General features: G+C 35.4%; 1 protein-coding gene across 5 annotated transcripts in view; it reads right to left on the minus strand.

Annotated features, from left to right (window-relative positions):
- The window catches only part of SLC41A2 (solute carrier family 41 member 2), a 61,955-nt gene that overhangs the window by 30,633 nt on the left and 13,374 nt on the right, over window positions 1-17,948 (minus strand). For all 5 annotated transcript variants that reach the window (XR_009114374.1, XM_058022731.1, XM_058022732.1 and 2 more), the window contains exons 5-9: window positions 16,935-17,079; window positions 14,962-15,108; window positions 10,420-10,567; window positions 10,006-10,085; window positions 40-171 (exon numbers count right to left, since the gene is read on the minus strand). Coding sequence is in view for 4 of the 5 variants with exons in the window: in XM_058022731.1 (XP_057878714.1) it covers window positions 40-171; window positions 10,006-10,085; window positions 10,420-10,567; window positions 14,962-15,108; window positions 16,935-17,079 (652 nt within the window). In the remaining variant the exon portion in view is untranslated. The remainder of the gene's footprint in view (window positions 1-39; window positions 172-10,005; window positions 10,086-10,419; window positions 10,568-14,961; window positions 15,109-16,934; window positions 17,080-17,948) is intronic.

The raw sequence follows: 17,948 nt of genomic DNA on the forward strand, positions 1-17,948 counted from the left end.
ATAAAGAGATGTGAGACAGGGTTTTTAACTCAGACATACCTGTACCACAGTATGTTCTGCATGGGTAATAGCAACCCTTGGCCTCCTCTGGCAGCTCTCCAGGAATGCTGTGTAAATGGAGGTAGGTAGAAATTCTGCTAGCTTGAATAGCTACTAGATTGCCACCAATACCTGAAATGCAAAGGGAAACCAATGAAAAATGTTCAAGTATTTTTTTCCTCTAGCAGGCAATATTTTTGCACATTTACCAACTTCCTCTGTGTTTATCACAGTACCTTGCAAACAAAAGCCAAAATGAAAAATATCTTTAGAATGCATATTAGTTGTAGACAGGCTGCAAGTCATTAAAATCAGTCCAAAAAATGTGGGCTACAGTTTAATGTATCACTGGGAATTTGGAGATCAGTTTTGAACCATGGCAAGTGCAGAAAATCCAAAAGGTTCAATCTTACACTTTCTCATAGGTGAAACTCTTTTTTATCACTGCCTCTTCTTTGGAAACCCCTCTTGGATCACCAGAAGTATGACATAGTTGCGCCACTGCTGGATTACCTCCGCAGGGGAGTATTTCTGGCCAGGGTAAGTAATGAAAGCTCACTAACACAAACATAAATGCAGATTTCACACACACGACCACAGGGCCAGAGAAGGCTTCAAGAGTTAATATATTCATTCCCCTCTGAGACAAAGCATGAGTAACTACAGCCTTCCACCACTTTTAACTCAGGCTGAAAGAGCAAGATGAGTGTCTGAAGAGCAGATTGTTAAAAGAATGGCAGTGGATAGAGATTCTAGTTTCTTTCTGAAAAGTTGTACTGGCAGAGTATTCACCTCAATATAAAAAATAAATCTGTTAGGGTGAGAAAAATTCAATGGAACAACCACCCCAGGGACATGGTGGAGTCCACTTCACAAGAGATTTTCTAGATGTGACTGGAGCACGTGCCAGAAAATCTCATCCAGGCTGCCTTTCTCACATAAGGTTGAGCCAGATGATATTTCGAGGTTCCTTCCACTCTAGGCTGTTTCACGTCCTGTGAATTTTTACTTCAATGAACACAAAACTAAAACAACTTGTTATATCCACACTGCAGAGTGCAGTAACATGAAACCCTCCTAATATTATACTCTATTGCTGTCTACTTGCATATCAAGCAAATGCTTTTTCTTTCCCTGATTTGGATACTTTACATAGCAATGGGTTGGTCTGAGAAGATGCAGAAGTAATGCATATCTTGTCCCCACATCAGAAGGAGAAAGGCCTTGTTTATTGTAGTTGAATTAATTTGTTTATCTGATGCTTAGGGCTTTGTCTGGTTGCAGAACAAGTATTTCTGGTGAACAGAAGGTACTGTTTCCCAAATTCTTTTGGTGATTACAGAGTGGTTAGCACAGAGATCTAATACTGAGATCTGAAAGATGTCCTGCCTCACTGCTAGTTAAAGATAATAAATGGCTGAAGTTAACAAGAAAGGCCTTTTAAGAAAAATGTCAGATACAAATCAGGAAATGCATGTTCCCAGTCAGGAGAAACAGGGATAAAAGAAGAACTACCAAAAGGCTGAGTGAGAGTTTGCAAAGAAAATTAAAACAGTAGTAGATCTTTCTTCAGATGAAGTACAAGAAAAGTACCAAAGTAAGGAATTTATCTAAATTAGGAGAGATTTAAAATTATTAAAACTAATCTAAATAGGACTCAAAATGTGTCCTTCCATTGAGAATAATAAATTAGATATTTTTGACTAGGGAGAATAAGATACAGAAAGAGAGGCAGAAGTAAAATTAAGGATCAATATACTACATTTGGAAGGGGATCAGATAACTTCAATGATTGAATTATGAAAAAGCTGTCATGTAAAACCTCTTCTTAATAGAGCTACAAAGTGGAGATAGTGCCATATGACTGGAAAATATGAAAGTTTCTGCTAAAAGTGAGGCCATAAAGGCAATCTGGGTAATTACAATCAGGCTAACAGGTGCAATAATTGATTTATGCACAACAATATTAAGAGAAAAAAAAAAGTAAAATATTCTGCCACTATCTGCTTCTCTTATAGCACTACAAAAAGAAATAAAAGACAGAAGTACATAGGGCTGGTTTCAGTTTTTAGCAATGCACCTACAAACCACTTTGGCACAACTCTCTAGATTTTAAACATTTTCTAGGATGTATGTAGTCTTCTTTTGTGACTGATAATTATTTGCTTCAACAAATTCAGACACGGAAATATAACAGGTGATCTGGACTTTTTTTCCCTAGTTAACAATACAGGAAACTGAATGAGATAAAAGAATTAAGGAAGATAGAAATAAATTCACTTGAAATGGTGATTAAAAAATCTGTCTGGACAACAGACATTGACAAGTCTATGAAAGAAGGTGTAAGATTGGTTGTCAATCCTTTGATGGAAAGCTATTAATGACAAACCTTTTCACTTTTATACCCATCATTTAGAGAAAGTATTCCCCAAGCCCTATTGCTCATGTAGATAGCAAGAAATTACTGACATGTATCAAAATGATGCTAAAAGAAACTGGCCAGCCATGGAATACAGGTAAAAGAGGTGATAGCTGCTCTGCAAAGGAAGCTGACAAGCTAACCAGAACAGCCAGAGCAGAGTGTGATTTCAAGAGGTGTAACTAATTACAGCTGAGTAGAACAATCTATTTTAGCTAAATGAAAATGAAATATTTGTATGTTTAGCAAAATTATTTTAAATTATATCACTAATATTAGTGATATAATTTGAACTCACAGAAGATAGTCAGGTATAGTGAAGTGTAAATGCTTCTAGAATCCATAGTCTCAGCCTCAGCCAGCCAACAATGCATGGTGGTCACAGCAGCAGTGACATTGTATTTTAGTTCTGCTCATTCACTATTCAATTTCAATTCCTAAAAACTTGTTTTTGAACTTTTGGGCCAATTTCAACCACATATGACACAAGGACAGACATGGTAACTACTTCCAGGCATATTTAAACAATCTACCAAAAACAAAACAGCGACTAGATGAATAAAAGAAAAGATCCAAAGCCATGTCCTCAGTGAGACAAAGACAGTAATATGAGCTATATAGTTAATGGCATAAGCGTAAGCAGGCCAGCTGGCGAGTCAGCACTCAGCTTGGAGAGAGGCATGATGCCTCTTGCTCAGCCAGCAGCTCAGTGAGCCAAAAGATGAATGGCAATGCTGTGGAAAGCAGAGAGAAAATGGAGATGATGTTGTGAGCAGTGGGTCGGGAACATGAGACAATACGGAGCACCACAGGCTGAAAAGACTGTCTAAAAACCGTAGGATACAAATGAGAACAGAGTCAGGTCTCACTATTCTGCTGGTCACCGAATGACTCGTATAAGGCTGAATGAATCACTTCATATGTACAGAGATAATCAGTTTGCTTGGTAACAGCAGCTACTGTGCATGTGCAATAACCATCTCAGCTACACCAGATTAATCAGATCTCTGCAAGAAACAGAAAACAGATAAAACTGCATAGGTTGGCAAGGTGTCAATATGCAAAACTGATAACTTCTCAGCATCTTCTGAATGTATAAAATAGTCACATGCTCAGTAGCTGCTCATATTATTAAAAGCTCTGTGGATGTATATGAGGACTGTTTACTTTAACATTTGATTAATCCAGAAATTTTTCTCCTGGAAAACACTACTGCAGCCACCATAGCAAATACTATACTACAACATAGGGGGAAACGATTTACATTAAAAGTAAAATCCAGCAATTATTACTTCATTCCTCTCAGAAGAGCATATGTGTTTTACTTCAATACGAGAGTGCTGCTTTGTCAATAAGCAAAGACATGTTGTCTGCTAAAGTGCAAAGGATGTCACACTGACTTAAAACTTTAAAGGAAATTTAAAACCTCATCATTTTATTAAGGCAATTAAGGGCTAAGCAAGAATATTTCTTGTAAAAATTGTTGTTACAGGTCTTTTGTCTAACAAGCACAGGAAAGCATATTGAAAATAGAGCCAAAACCATACCATGTATTTGCAAACAGGCCTATGGGCACAATTCTATTAATCATCATCTAGTAAAAAGAAATTTTTCCAACAACAGAACTAATCATGCTATTCAGAAAACCACATTAAAGCACTTTACATCAATGACTCTTAATCGTTCAAAGCAAATCTGTGTCTCATAACTGAGTGCAGGTAAAAAAAGAGAAGTTAAGGGAAGCTGGATCTTGCTGATCTCAGTCTGAGATCATCCCCTCCTCTGGGTAATGCACTTGGCTGGTTTTTCCCTCTGATGTTACATTGAACTTTTGGATAAATAGAGTAAGGTTTTTCAGCGAATACTGGAAGGAGTAGTTGATAAACCAGAGGGCTGTGCTGCCATTCAGAGGGAACTGGATAGGATGGAGAGCTGGGTAAAGAGAAATCTCCTGAAATTCAACAAAAGGAAGTGCAAAGTCCTCCATCTGAGTAGGAATAACCCCATGCATCATGTTATTATTACCCAGTAAAAAAATCATTATTTAGGTACTTGTTTAATACAAGGGGACAACTGTACAACTGGCAACATAAAATGTTCAGAGCAGTATTCAACTACCTATATATATGAACCCTGTCAGTTCCCATTTCATTCTTCTTTTCTGTTCATTTCCTTAGATGCATATAATTGAAGAATTATTCCTGTAGGAAACTGCCTCAAATTAAAGTATTGAGAGCACCAGATAAAGTGAACATACTCAGCTTTAATGACCACTGCTATGACTGTTCATGAAAATATAAATAGTTGCATGATGAGGCACACAAAAAATTGTGTAAGAACAGGCAAAGCAAACCTGAGATTAAAGACTTTTAGAAACCCAGTTCTATGGACAGGGATTAATCAGCCACAGAATAATGTGTTGTTCCCAAGCAGCTATAATACAGGTTGTGCAATGGGCCTAAAATCAATTAATATCTACATAAGGGGAAAATCAGGCCAACATAATTCCCAAATTGATCTTTCTTGTAAATCTATCTAAGAGAGGGAAGGCTAGAAGATTCTCATTTTTGCACATTCCTGAGCACAATCCACAGTTCAAAATAGTCAGTTTTGCCAAACAGGCTTTTTTGAAGTTCAACATTTGCATCACAAAAATGAAATTAAATGGATGAAAAAGAATCTCAGTTGCAATGGTGACTGAAAACTCTAAATTTTGCAATAATCATCTTATTTTTCAGAAAATGCAAGATGAATGCCCCAACCTCTCTACCATTAACTTTTAAAAATCCTGTTTTATGCAAGTGAAATACTTAGATTAGAAACCTAACTAGCTACCTCTTCATATGGGCTTTTCTTCATTTATCTTCCATTTTATTTTGAAGCATGTGTTTTAGTACTTTCAAATGTTTGGGGGAAAGCAGATGGAAAATATTAGCTTTACCTAGATGGACTTTTTTTAGGAGAAAGCTTTACTATATATGCAACTATTACATTCCAAGTTTGATTTGACTCATAAATAATTCCTTTCATATGACTAATAAAAAATGTCAAGAAATGAAAATGCTCTGGATATAATTGCATTGTGAAAACAACACCATGATTACTGAAATCTTCTAAAAAATTTACAAGACTTAAAAGAAAGATCACACACTGAAAGTATATGCAGATTTACATGTACAAATTAGCAACTAAAAGGTAGTAAATCTATTACCCAATCAGAAGAAAATAATAAAAATCAAAACCCTCCTCCTTATTAACGCCAAAATAAAGACTGAATTATACAGTTCTCATACAGTAGAGGTGCTTTCTGAGACTAACACATTCTTTCCAACTCAGGATGCAGAAAAATTAATTTCTACCCAGCCAAATTGCTCTACTCTCATCCAGGTAACACTAATGTTTTCCCTTGTGATTTACAAAGGCAAATTTCAGATGCTCAGCTCTCTGAGACAATGCTTATATTCTAATCAAAACATCACTCAGTTGTGGGAAAAATCAAAGTACAATTATACTAAAAGAAATATAAATAAATAGCTATTAAAAGCCGGGGTTTTCTGAGGAGGAAGAATGGTTTCTTGGGTTTTTTTTCCATATTCTCTAAAACAATTTACAGTAAAAGCTCTCTGAAAAACCTGAAAGTCTGTCATTCAATCTACCCTACTAACAGATAAAAAAGAGATGTTTTGGGGAATGTATTTTATAAGCTTAATTTTCACCTCCCAGACAACTGGCATTCACTAAGTCTTGTATTAAATTTTCCTATATGTGTTTCTCATATTCCTCGATAGCTCTGTATTCCCACCAGACAGCAAATAATTTTAAAGTATGAACAGCCAAAGAGTAAAAAATATTAGAACAGGTTTGTGTTACCTTTAAAGAGTACTGCTTTAAACCACCTGCAAAGGAAAGTTTTTTGATATGAAGCATTTCCAAATTTCAGGTGTTTTAAGAATTAATTTGCAGAATTGTCATTCTTTAAGGTGCATAAAAATGGGGTAAAGTCTACTGACATGTTGGTTATTACCCAGTAACTTCTGAAATGCAAATACTTAGAAGATATCTCAAAATATTTTGTATAAACACATAAAAATGGAGAGGAAAGTGGCTTTATCTGGTAACTGCACCTTAGCTCATTTCTGTTGCATATTCAGAAGCATGTAATATTATCTTTTTTTTCTGCACGAAAGGAACTCAGTTACTTGCAAATTGCAAATCCTGAGCCAAATTCAACATGCTGTGATGCCATAAGAGGATTTGCAAATTTTAATTCATGAAAAAACACAACTCAACTCAACTCAAAATCAACTCCAGAATGAAGCATAGCCACACTTGGGCTTAGTTATTTTATTCAGAATTTCAGTACATAAAAGAGACATCTAAATCTCAAATACTCTGCAAGTTGCCTGAAACAACAAAATCATTTGTTTATTTTCAAAAAGCAGAGATACAATTTAACCCAGCCAACCACAGAATTAAACATGTGTCTAACAGTGAGAAAAATAGAAAAAACAGTTGTGAAATATGTTTGGCCACTGGTTGCAAAGCTGACTATAAATGCCTTTCTGCTTAAAAAATATTTTAAAATTTTAGGCAAATATTTGTAGGTATTGTTAATAGGAGTGGGAAACTTTGAGGTTGCTCAAGTTTCAGACCAGAGTATCTTTAGAATATTGAATATCTTCAATATTCTAAAATATTTATGGCTCCACAGTGTAAGACATGATTAAAGTCACTTGTCTCACATCTAAGAATAAGCAAACTATCTAGGCAGGACTTGAATAAAACCTACTTAATGGTGCACAGGAAACCTATCTAACACCTGAGCGTTTTGCAGTCAATATTGTTCAGGTGTTCAAGATACAGCAAATGGCCCTGAAGAAACAGTGACAGCTTGAAATTCTGGACAAATTCACAATGTCCTCAAATTTTGGCTGGACAAATTCCCAATAGAAAAGAATATTTCTTTCAGGTTTCCCTGATGTTTTTTTCCCCCAGGTTTTCTGTCCCATAGGAGCAACAAACTTTAAGGTAAAAGAAAATAGAAGACGGAAACCCTCAATTTCTTTCAGCACTTAGGCTTACAATGAGAATTCCAAGGCCAAGAAAGGTAGAGAAAACTTTCTGCAACACTAATATTTTAAAAGTCATCTGTTAAGTGACCTAATACATCTTTCATGTCAGTAAATGAATGTCAACAGATGTACTTTTTTAACTGAAGAACTGCCTTACCCCCAGTTCACTACACTGTACTGACCAGCAATATCAAAAGTAGAATTATGAAACCCAGGAGAGGCTAATCTAACAGCAACCCAAAAAATTACCTACCTATAGTTTCCCTTTCCAGGAGGTGTACCATAAACCCCTACATCCTCTACAAAGTACATATCTTCTCTGTATTTTCCAATAGAAATGCCTCTACCTTTAGAATTCTGAGTCAAGCGTGCCTCTTGCAATGCCAGCCTCCTGGAAAGACTCTTTCCCTCCCTGTCTGCTGAAGGAGCCTCAGCTTCCCCTCTCTTACACCTGCCTAACTCTTCAAGGACGTTTTGACCTGTCAGCTAAACCTCCAGGGCTCTAGGTTTTGGCTAGTTCTTTTCCCATAAAGACAGTTCAAAAGCATGTATGGGCATTGCCTTAATACCGGTTTGGGTACATCTGCCTAAAAAGAAAGAAGAACAATCCTCTTCTCTTAGGAAGCAAATCCAGGGGGTTAACCAAAAAAGGACTACTATAAGAAAAGTTACAGGTGTAAAGCAGAAATAAATCTGGAGATCAACACATCTGCCTTGCCTTTTAGGTATCTGGAAATCAAAATGGAAACACACAAAAGTTAGATGCAAGTATTTACAATTTTGAATTAATAGAAAGGCAAGGAACAGATAAGGAAACCTAATGGCTGCAGTGTAAAATTTCATTTACAGTTAGTAAGGAACTCAAGTTGCAACATGGAAGTGTTTCACATTAAAAGTAAGAAGAAAGGAAATAGAGGGCCTTAGTGAGAAAGAAGAGCAAGCATGAGCAGAGCCACATGCTCTGCTGAAGACTTAAATAGTCTGTTTCTTTTGTCTATTGCCTTCATAAAAATGGTGATACCTGATCACAAGTAAATAAATACTAGAGTCTGGGAGTTATGTTAGATTTACTGCATCTAGAAAGATAAATGAACAATCCATTAATTATTAGTGATCATTTTTGCAAACTGATTATTTTGGAGGTTAGAGAATACCTGAGGGCTGTGGTGGAGAAAACAGAAAATATATCTTTAAAATGGGTCAAAAAGGATGATGCAGAGAATCTGTTTATCAGTGAAATTTATATTCCTGCATAAGAATTAGAGCGAATTATTAAAAAGACAATTTATAAGCATCCAGAAGACATGAAAGCTGTAAAACAAGGGCTAACATGAATTTACCAATAATATGCTTCTGTCAAAGCCTCTAACTGAACAGCTTGTTTAATGTTTGTAGCAATAGATCTACTAACTCTCAACCACAATAAAGCTTATAAAATGTTTAGGTACTGTCCAGTGTTACATTTCCATTAATAGTGTCTGGAAAATTAATTATATCAAGTCAATGTGGTTCAAAAAGAAAATCCAGCGACCATATTAACATCTTATTATCAAGGTGGAAAAGAAGTGGCCATAATTAATTTAATTTGTAGCTTAGGAAACACAATAGAACATATTCGTATGAAACTCGCAAGGGCAAACTTAAGTTAAAACAGAATCATCTTGGTAACTAGAGAAATGGTTTTAATAACAATACATAAAAGTGCAAATTAGTGTAAGAAATCAAATGAAAAAAACACAAAAAGGAGAAAGAACAGCTAGACAGCAACACAGTAGAAACAGAGCTGGTGATTATAGTTGTTGCAAACCAAATAGGTATCAACTTTGTGGTAATATACTAGGAAAGAAATTTTCAAACTGCACCAGCCTAACAAGATATAAACTATTCTTCTGAAATTTGGCTTGTTCTTATCCTTAGGAGGTAGAACACTTAACGATGAAATTTCCACAAATTCATTCTTTACTCATCTCAAAAGTGCATACCAATCACCAGAAACAGCACACATTTACCTTGAGAAATGTATTTACTTGCCTGTAATTATGCTTCTTAGTTCTTACATCTATATACATTACAGGTGCATAGTAAATTATTGTTTGAAAATTTGTCTTGGATGTTCAGGGAGAAAAACACTTTGAAATAAAAAAAATATCTCCATTTTCCAAGACATAACTGCTTCAATATAATATTTGATAATTTAATATTTGAATATACTCTTTCAATATTTACACTTTCAGTTTCTTAATGCATACTTGAGGTTTCTACCTCTCACATTCTCTATTATGTTTTGGTGGTTGTAGTGAAAACAGGAAGCACTTCTCAGGTGTTCAAATAAACAGCTGTTGACATCAAAATCAAAATTTGAAATTAATATTCCAGACATTAATTAGCACAAGAGAAATATACTGTAATAGACAAGTCTCAAAACAAGGTATATCAATTGATACATAGTAGCAATTAATCCTGTCAGAGTCTTACCATTAATTACCGGGGTATAAACAACAATTCCAACCAAGTTAGGATCAGATACTGTTGTGTCCAGAATAAGGCCACCAATACTGAAAGGAAAGTACAATATTTAAAATAAGGCAAGCAAGTTCATTAAATATAAGATCATTACCTCATTCTCAGCTACAGACTAACATCACCATAGCTATTCACTTATTAAAACTGGCTCTTGTATAACAAAGACCACAGAGCATTAGCCAATTCCTCTACTTTTAAGATTCATAACTTTCATTGGATTAAATAATCTCTTAGATCAGAGGAAAAATTCCAAAGTCTATATTCTAGAGGCCCTTAATTGTGTCTCCCAAGTACAATCAAGTAAGATACACAGAGATACAGGAGGACAATCAAGATGCTTCCATTCAGCAAAACAAAGAGACCTACCTGCTAATAATCATGGCAGTTATAACAGGCTCCCATCCTGAGCGGAGGACAGTTCTGGTAGCTGGGTGTTTGGCAGCTATGACAATCCCCATTGGAGTCAGAGCCAAAAAAAAGGCACCAACCAAAGGAGATACATAGTAATATGTCTCTAAAATAATAATAAAGAAAAAAATCCTTCTTTTACTCTCCAAATATTCCTACATGTTTTTCTTAATTCAGAAATTATTTATATCTAAAATAAATTATGATCTACGCCATACAATTGAGAAATTTTAATAGCCTTCATTACCATTACACCTGAAGTTTCAACTACTGCACTAAACAATATGGTTAATATCTGCCATCTGTGATCACTGTCTCTCATCTTCTCAAGGACAGAACCATCAGTACAAAGAATGAATTTTGAAAAGGATTTTTGTATAATGTTTTATGATAAAAAATACAGTAAGGATGTAGAATACAAAACATTACTTTGTAACTGAAGAAAAATGTTTAAAAGAAACTGAATATAAATTCTTAGCGTATGTACACTCCCTTCTTCCCAAAGCAGGTAAAATGGTAATCCTTCCAGAAATAGCATATCTAAAAAGATTCAAGCACGATGTGCAAAATTGAGACATTTATATCAGTAGCTCAGTTCTTTCATAGCCAGTCTGAGTCTGAGAATTAACAGGCAATTCTGCTGCCTGCCCCTACCCATGACAATTCCATCCTATTTCATAGGAATACAACTGCAAACACTGGTGAGTACCATCATAAAGCTGAGACTGTAAAGTAAACAGTTGCTTCCACAGAAAGAATACTACTTTTTTCTGATTAACTGGTTTTATAATCCCATCCTCACAGAAGCTACTACAGCGATCCAAAACTTCCTAATTCAACAGTGAGGTAAATAATGGAAAATTTATCCTAATGGCAAATATATATGTATAAACTCTGCAAATATTCAATTTTTAAATATTTGTTTTATGAGAAGTGTGGTCATGTAACTAATGCTAAAACACATTTTGATAAAACCTTCAAAATTTAGACAAGTCTTGCAGCAAAATATATTTTGAATTAACAGATTGAAATAATTAATATAGATCACACAAACACTACCAAAGAGGAGTAGCTGGTATATAAAAAATATCCTCACCCATGTATTATGGCTTATTACAATGGTTGCAAATCCAAGCAATTACTATTTTGATATTACCATAGTAGATCTCCTGAAAGAATTGCTGTAGAATTTTTAGAAGTTACTACCCTTCTGCATCAAGTAACAACCTCTGCAGCAGCGCCAGAGGTTGTAAGGTAACTTAGATAACATAGTAACTTATGTTTCCCTGGGCAAACTAAAAGTAGAAAGCTTTTAGAGTGAGAACAAGACAAAGACCAAGAGAGAAGTAATTTTTTCCTGTCCTTATCTAATTATTCTACAGTGTATTATCTCCCTCTTCCTTTGTGGGGTCTTTTTTTCATCCATTCACCTATTTTTGTGACCTAAGAGGTGGACCATGAGAATACTGAGCTCCAGTCTAACTCTTGGGAACAGTGAGGGACCTTTTTTTTTAAATCTATGGCAGACTCTACTAGTAGAACATCTTACTACAAAAATCTAAAAATATTAACCTTGAGATGCATCTTTCAAGAAAAGGATAGACATCTTCCTCTTCATATTTAATTCACAGAAGAACCAAATGTATTTTACAATAGCAGAAGAACGGGAAGAGAAAATAAATTAATTCTTTTTTAGACCTCATTTCACTCTTTTTTTCTTGGATTTATAGCAGGCAGCTTACATGGGAAAAGACATCTTGCTCAAATAATGCAGCCTCTATTAGAAATTAGAGGTAATCTGGAAATGTACTGCTTCAAAACAACTGCTAAGAACCTGAAAACAATAATGTGAATCACACACTTTGTCTTCTCAACCTGGATCAAATATATATGAGAGCTAAATGCATATTCTGTGAGAAAAATGGAAAGCTTTAAAGAAGTTTCCAAATCATTACTGACAAATAACAGGCAACACAGACCTCCACATTTAATTTACTGAGTGTTCCCATTCCAGAGCACTTCCTGTGCTCTGTTGGAGGGAATGTGCCAGGTTCCAGCGATAGTCCTGGGGAGCCCTCTAGTGCTTTTCCCCAGCTATTTGACAAGGATTCACAGCTCTTTTCCGGGAGCTGTTAAGAACTGTTAACTTTTCACTATTTGAATCCCCGTGTTTGATAACTTTGTCACTATTTTTGAAGCACTTAGATGAACCTTTAAAAAATTATATATATGATGGTGGCCGAAGAGGGTGTTTCATTTGGCCCTGGCCTGGATAAAAATGCCTTCCCCTGTCTATTCAGGGTATGCCATAAAGTATTGTAACAACCCAAAGGATGTACACCTCTGTTACAGACAAACATAAAGCTTGTACACAAATCACTTCCATCCTTACAGTCTTGTTGTCTGAAAACAACTCATCCCTTGCAGAGAGCAGCCAGAAAGTTATTTTTGTTTCTGACCATTTCATTAGTTAGGCTAATAAATCACAGGGGAAAATGGTTAATTCTGAACACAGTCCAGAAGTGAATCCCACCAGTTTCATTACTACCCTATAAACTGAAGATTTCTTTTCAACATTCCCATTGTGCTTCTTATCTGAGCATTGAGAAAGCATGGAAACATAGAAAGAACATAAGAATATCTGTGCTGGATGAGGCAAAGCTCTCATCTAGTCTAGTATCCTTTGTCAGACTATGGTCAACAGTTCAATTATGGGGAGAAGAAAATAAAAATGACAGGTTTAGAGTGATGGTTCTTTCAGCATGCTCTGCCAGCTTTTGCTGTGGTTTGCATCAGGGATTCCATCTCTCAAGTCTCTACATCTGTCTCGTCAATGCTTCTCAAAGGATTTCTTTCTGACTGGTTTATCCAAAGTTTTCTAAAATCACTCTGGACCTCTTAATAGATCACAACATTAGAATTTCACATCCCATTCATGTATTGTGTAAAAAAAATTCTTTAACTTTTTTAACCTGCTGCCTAATCATTCTCTGAATGTCTCTTGCCTGCCATTCACAACTTGATATACTTCCCCTGAGCAGAGGGTGCTCCATACTTTTATTCCTTGTTACTGTTTCATAGTTCAAACACATGCATCTTGGAGACCACCTGTTTACAAGGTCTTCATGGCATGTCCTTTCTTTAGAAAGACTTTCTTGTTTCCAAAACCAAAGAATACAAAGACATTGAAAAAAATACAAAAAGCAGAATGAGCAACTAGATAACTACATACTTCACCAAAAGAGAAGTATTTCCAGAAGACAGTATAGATAGAAAATCGGGAGTAACTCTTGGAAGCATACTGATTCTTACCCCTACACATGTAGGATCTGCTTTCCAGCTGCAGTGGGAGAGCAAAATGTGAGTGGTCACGACAGCTATTAAAGCAGCAAAGGATCAGTTCAAACTGTACCCACTTCTTTTTTTATTCCTCCGAGATACATTAGGATTTCTGTATCTAGAAAGGTAAATTTCTACAAATGTGTCAAAGGGACAAAGAAGTCCAAGTTTCTTTATCCATCTCTTTTGGGGGGGCTGAGTGTTTTTTGTTTAGCTTGATGGATTGACAGGAATAGAACATTATTGGACTTTCTCTCATCAGAAGAAAAGAAAGAAGAGATGCTAAAAAATATCTTCATCAATTTTCACTGTGAATTTACAAACTTCCTTAAAAGACACATTTCAAAGAAGTATTTGAGAAATACAGTTATTAGAATATAATAGGAAGGATTTAAATATAGTTATGAAACAAAAAATACGATTTAAATTTTAACAAAAATACAGAAAATATTTAAAAATACTTCTTTTGCATGCTGATACATTTAAGCTGACATCATGACAACACTTTGTAAACATGAAAAACCAAACACTGAAAAAAACCCTGCAAGTCACACTATGGTAGCTTGAGTCTTATTAGATACTTTTTCTGGCTGATGTTGTAATGCAGAAAATTGTTGTAAATATGAAAAATTTTGGACAATGAGCTGTAAAGACTATATGTGATGATATCAGCATCTCTGGTAAGTTATGGAAAACACAATATTTTATCTGTGGTATATTATAGTATAATTGCCTACAATTATGTCTTTTAAAACACAATAAACTTCTAATTGTTTCTATGGCATGAGTTAGTTGCAGCAATGATTTCATTTTTAATAAGGCTCTTAACATTCTTTTCCCGCTGTGAGAAAATGTTTTCATGTTATTTGTTTCGTCATTATCATGGTTTGTATTTCACATGTAGGTTGCCTGTGATATTGTCAAAGTCTTTCAAATATTTCTAGATTGTGCCTAAGTTCAGGTTAGTGACTTCTATGATTTATTAACATAAAGGGGAAAAAATCATGGTACTCTAAGATTTACCATTTAATGGTATAAATGTTGACAGAAAAGTAAGTCAGACTAAAAGTTTTGCTGAAGTTCTCCCTCCCAGCCTTCTCCCCACCCTCCTAACCCAAAAAAGGTTCCTAGGGAATCATACACATTTAAAAGCACACTTACCAAGGCAAGTGTACAGACCCTGACTTATCCATGCTAATATGGCAAGGGTGATGAGATCGCCAAAACTTGCTGCAATAGGAGTGGCAACGTTGTCAGGATTAATACCAGTCTTCTTAGATCCAACAATAACTCCAACCATTATTACTCCTAAATTCAACAAAGAAGACAGTACAGTAAAACTGCATCCACTGTTGCAATTCCCCAGAAAATCCCAAGACTATGACAATTTCAAACTTAATAAATAAGAAGTCAGTGCTTTTTTTCCCAGGATTATTGGTCTTCCTTCCTGATTGATGACTGTGTTTTTAAGTTTTAGCCATTTAAAAAAATAAACATATACATTTTTTAAAAATACAGTAAGCACATAAAACCCCAACAACAATCTGTACAATGAACGACTTTGCTTATTAGAATAATAAGCTACTTTGCTTTACTAGAATTATTGCACTATTGTCAGGCAGCTATTTCCTGAAAAAAATAATGGAGTGTATCCTTTTCCAATCCAACTTCAGTCAGGTGAAGTTACCTTTCAGTAACTTCAAGAACAACCTTTCAGTAACTTCAAGTAACAACCAAGAAGCTACATAATAAATTAAACCAAGACAACATATAAAAAATATTACTTGCTACACACTTGAAAAAATTAGAGGTGCCAATTTGTATTTTTTCCCATAAACATCAACACTAACTTTTGAAGAGTAATCTCCTTGCAAAATGTAAGTGGCTACAAAAAAATAAAATTCACACTGTTACAGTCTTTGGCACAACCTGAGTAACTTCCCTCTCATCAGATATTATGTATAAGAACTTCAACTGTATATGCTATCCTTTATGTTATATTATAAATCTATGCTACATTAGGAGTTCACTTTCAGAGAAACTAAAGAGTTTAAGGAGTTTAAGGATTTATAAGGAATTATAGACACCAGGAAATTCTCTAAAGAAAGAACTGGCATGATCCTGTAGGGTAAAAATATATTGCAAAAGCACCTATTTCACATGTAGGAGAATAAAGCTTAGAAAGTAATTTCCTGTACTGACACATCACCAGGACAAAAAACGAAGTTTCTCTTCATGTCCAAATCATACATGAGAAGTGTAAAACATGCACTCATGTTCCACAGTTTTCTCGCTACCCTTAATTCTGCACATGATCAAACTCAGTGGCTTTCTAGTCTCTAAAAAACATGTGTGCTCTAATTCCATGCAAAACTTTAACTATTTTGTAATTTTCACATAAGTAAGGATAGCAAAGCAGTAAAACAAGGAAGTTACCCATTTCACTTGACTTACTATTCTTAAGACTACTGACCGTGTATTTTCATTAAGAACATGTCATAAGTAGAGCTACTTTCCTCCTCCCCTTCCTGTCCATTAAGTACAACGTTTTATAATTAAATGTTTCCTGACAATTAGGAAGAGAATTAAATTCATCATGCCATATTGCTCCAGACAGACACTGGTACTGTTTGTAGAGCTGGACTTGAACTTGGTCCAAACCTTTCAAATAATGGGCCAAATTGTTCACTCAGCCACAAAGCAGAGCACAAACTAACACACAAGCAGCATGGGCAACCTGGAACTCTGAATTCAATTAAGCTAACATCCAGGATCACTTGAGTGTAATTATAAACAAGTTTTACCTGCTTAGTAGTAAGAATATATTTTGTACATTAATGAATATAGAAGGTGGGGGAGAAGTTGTGCATCATAGTAGGTAAATTCTCAAGACCACACTTTTTTGTTTAGATATGCTCGGGAGGTCATGAAAATCAAAAGCTTTTCAAAGACTATGAGAGGAGAGGAATGCAACATGCCCACCTATATGGAAATTGCAAACTGCAATATCCTCAGCTGCTTTTCAGATGTATTGTACCTTACTGGATTGAAATTCTAAAGGAATAGCAACATAAGACACATTCTGCATCCACAGAAAAATAAATACCACAAAGTAATACATGTACCCCCTTTACCTTGCAAAAGAGAAGCTATGAAGGCAGTTGCTACACTGCTAGAACACAAAAGGACTGAATGATCAAAGTGGTATTTGCCCTCTGGAATCCAGCCCAATATTACTGCTGCCACTGCTGCCAGAAAACCAACCACTGTTGCCTGAACCTGGAAAAGAAAGTGAATTAATAAAATAATTGACACACTTAGAAGGACCACAGAATCATTTTCTGCTAGCCTTTCCTCCTATCTACATTAACATGCCAGGTATAACAGGAGCATGCTCATCTATTTTGTAGAGAGGATAACAAACTTGGATGACGAAGAAGAAAAATCTTAGGCCAGCAGAAAGGGCTATAGCAGCATTTTACAGACTCCAGAATAGCAAAAGTTGTCACAGACATCTTTTCATAAAAATCCTTTCTTTAGGATTTTCCCTTCTGGGAAGCTGAGGCCCTAGAAAAAGAATGTAAACAATGGTTATCTGCTGCTGTGGAATGCAACAGGTGCACCTGTGATCGGCCCATGTTGGATGTGTATAGTTAATGGCCAATCAAGGACCGAGCTCTCTCTAGGACAGAGTCGGAGAGAGCTCCTTTGTGATTCATTCTTTTCTATTCTTAGCTTAGCTAGCCTTCTGAGAACTTTTCCTTCTATTTCTTTTTAGTATAGTCATAATGTAATATATATCATAAAATAATAAATCAAGCCTTCTGAACATGAGGTCAACATTCTCGTCTCTCTCTTCACCCTGAAAACCCTTGTGACAACTGTGACAAGAAGTAAAATCAGGAAGAGGAGCTCAGAAATTACAGGAAGCCAATGCCTAAAGAAGCTTCTAAACCACTCAAAGTAGGGAAGTCACAACATAAATATTTCACCTGTGATTTAGGAATGTTACATTATAACTTATGAATCAGAAATAGTTCTCAAGAAACAGCTGCTTTGGAGAGCATGCACTCCTTTCCTCAAATGACTCAGCTATCTAAAATATTGTTTATTATCCAAAAGCTCTATCCCATACTTCCTTTAAACAT

Source organism: Melospiza georgiana, chromosome 4, assembly GCF_028018845.1.
Source record: "Melospiza georgiana isolate bMelGeo1 chromosome 4, bMelGeo1.pri, whole genome shotgun sequence".
Classification (NCBI taxonomy): Eukaryota; Metazoa; Chordata; class Aves; order Passeriformes; family Passerellidae; genus Melospiza; species Melospiza georgiana.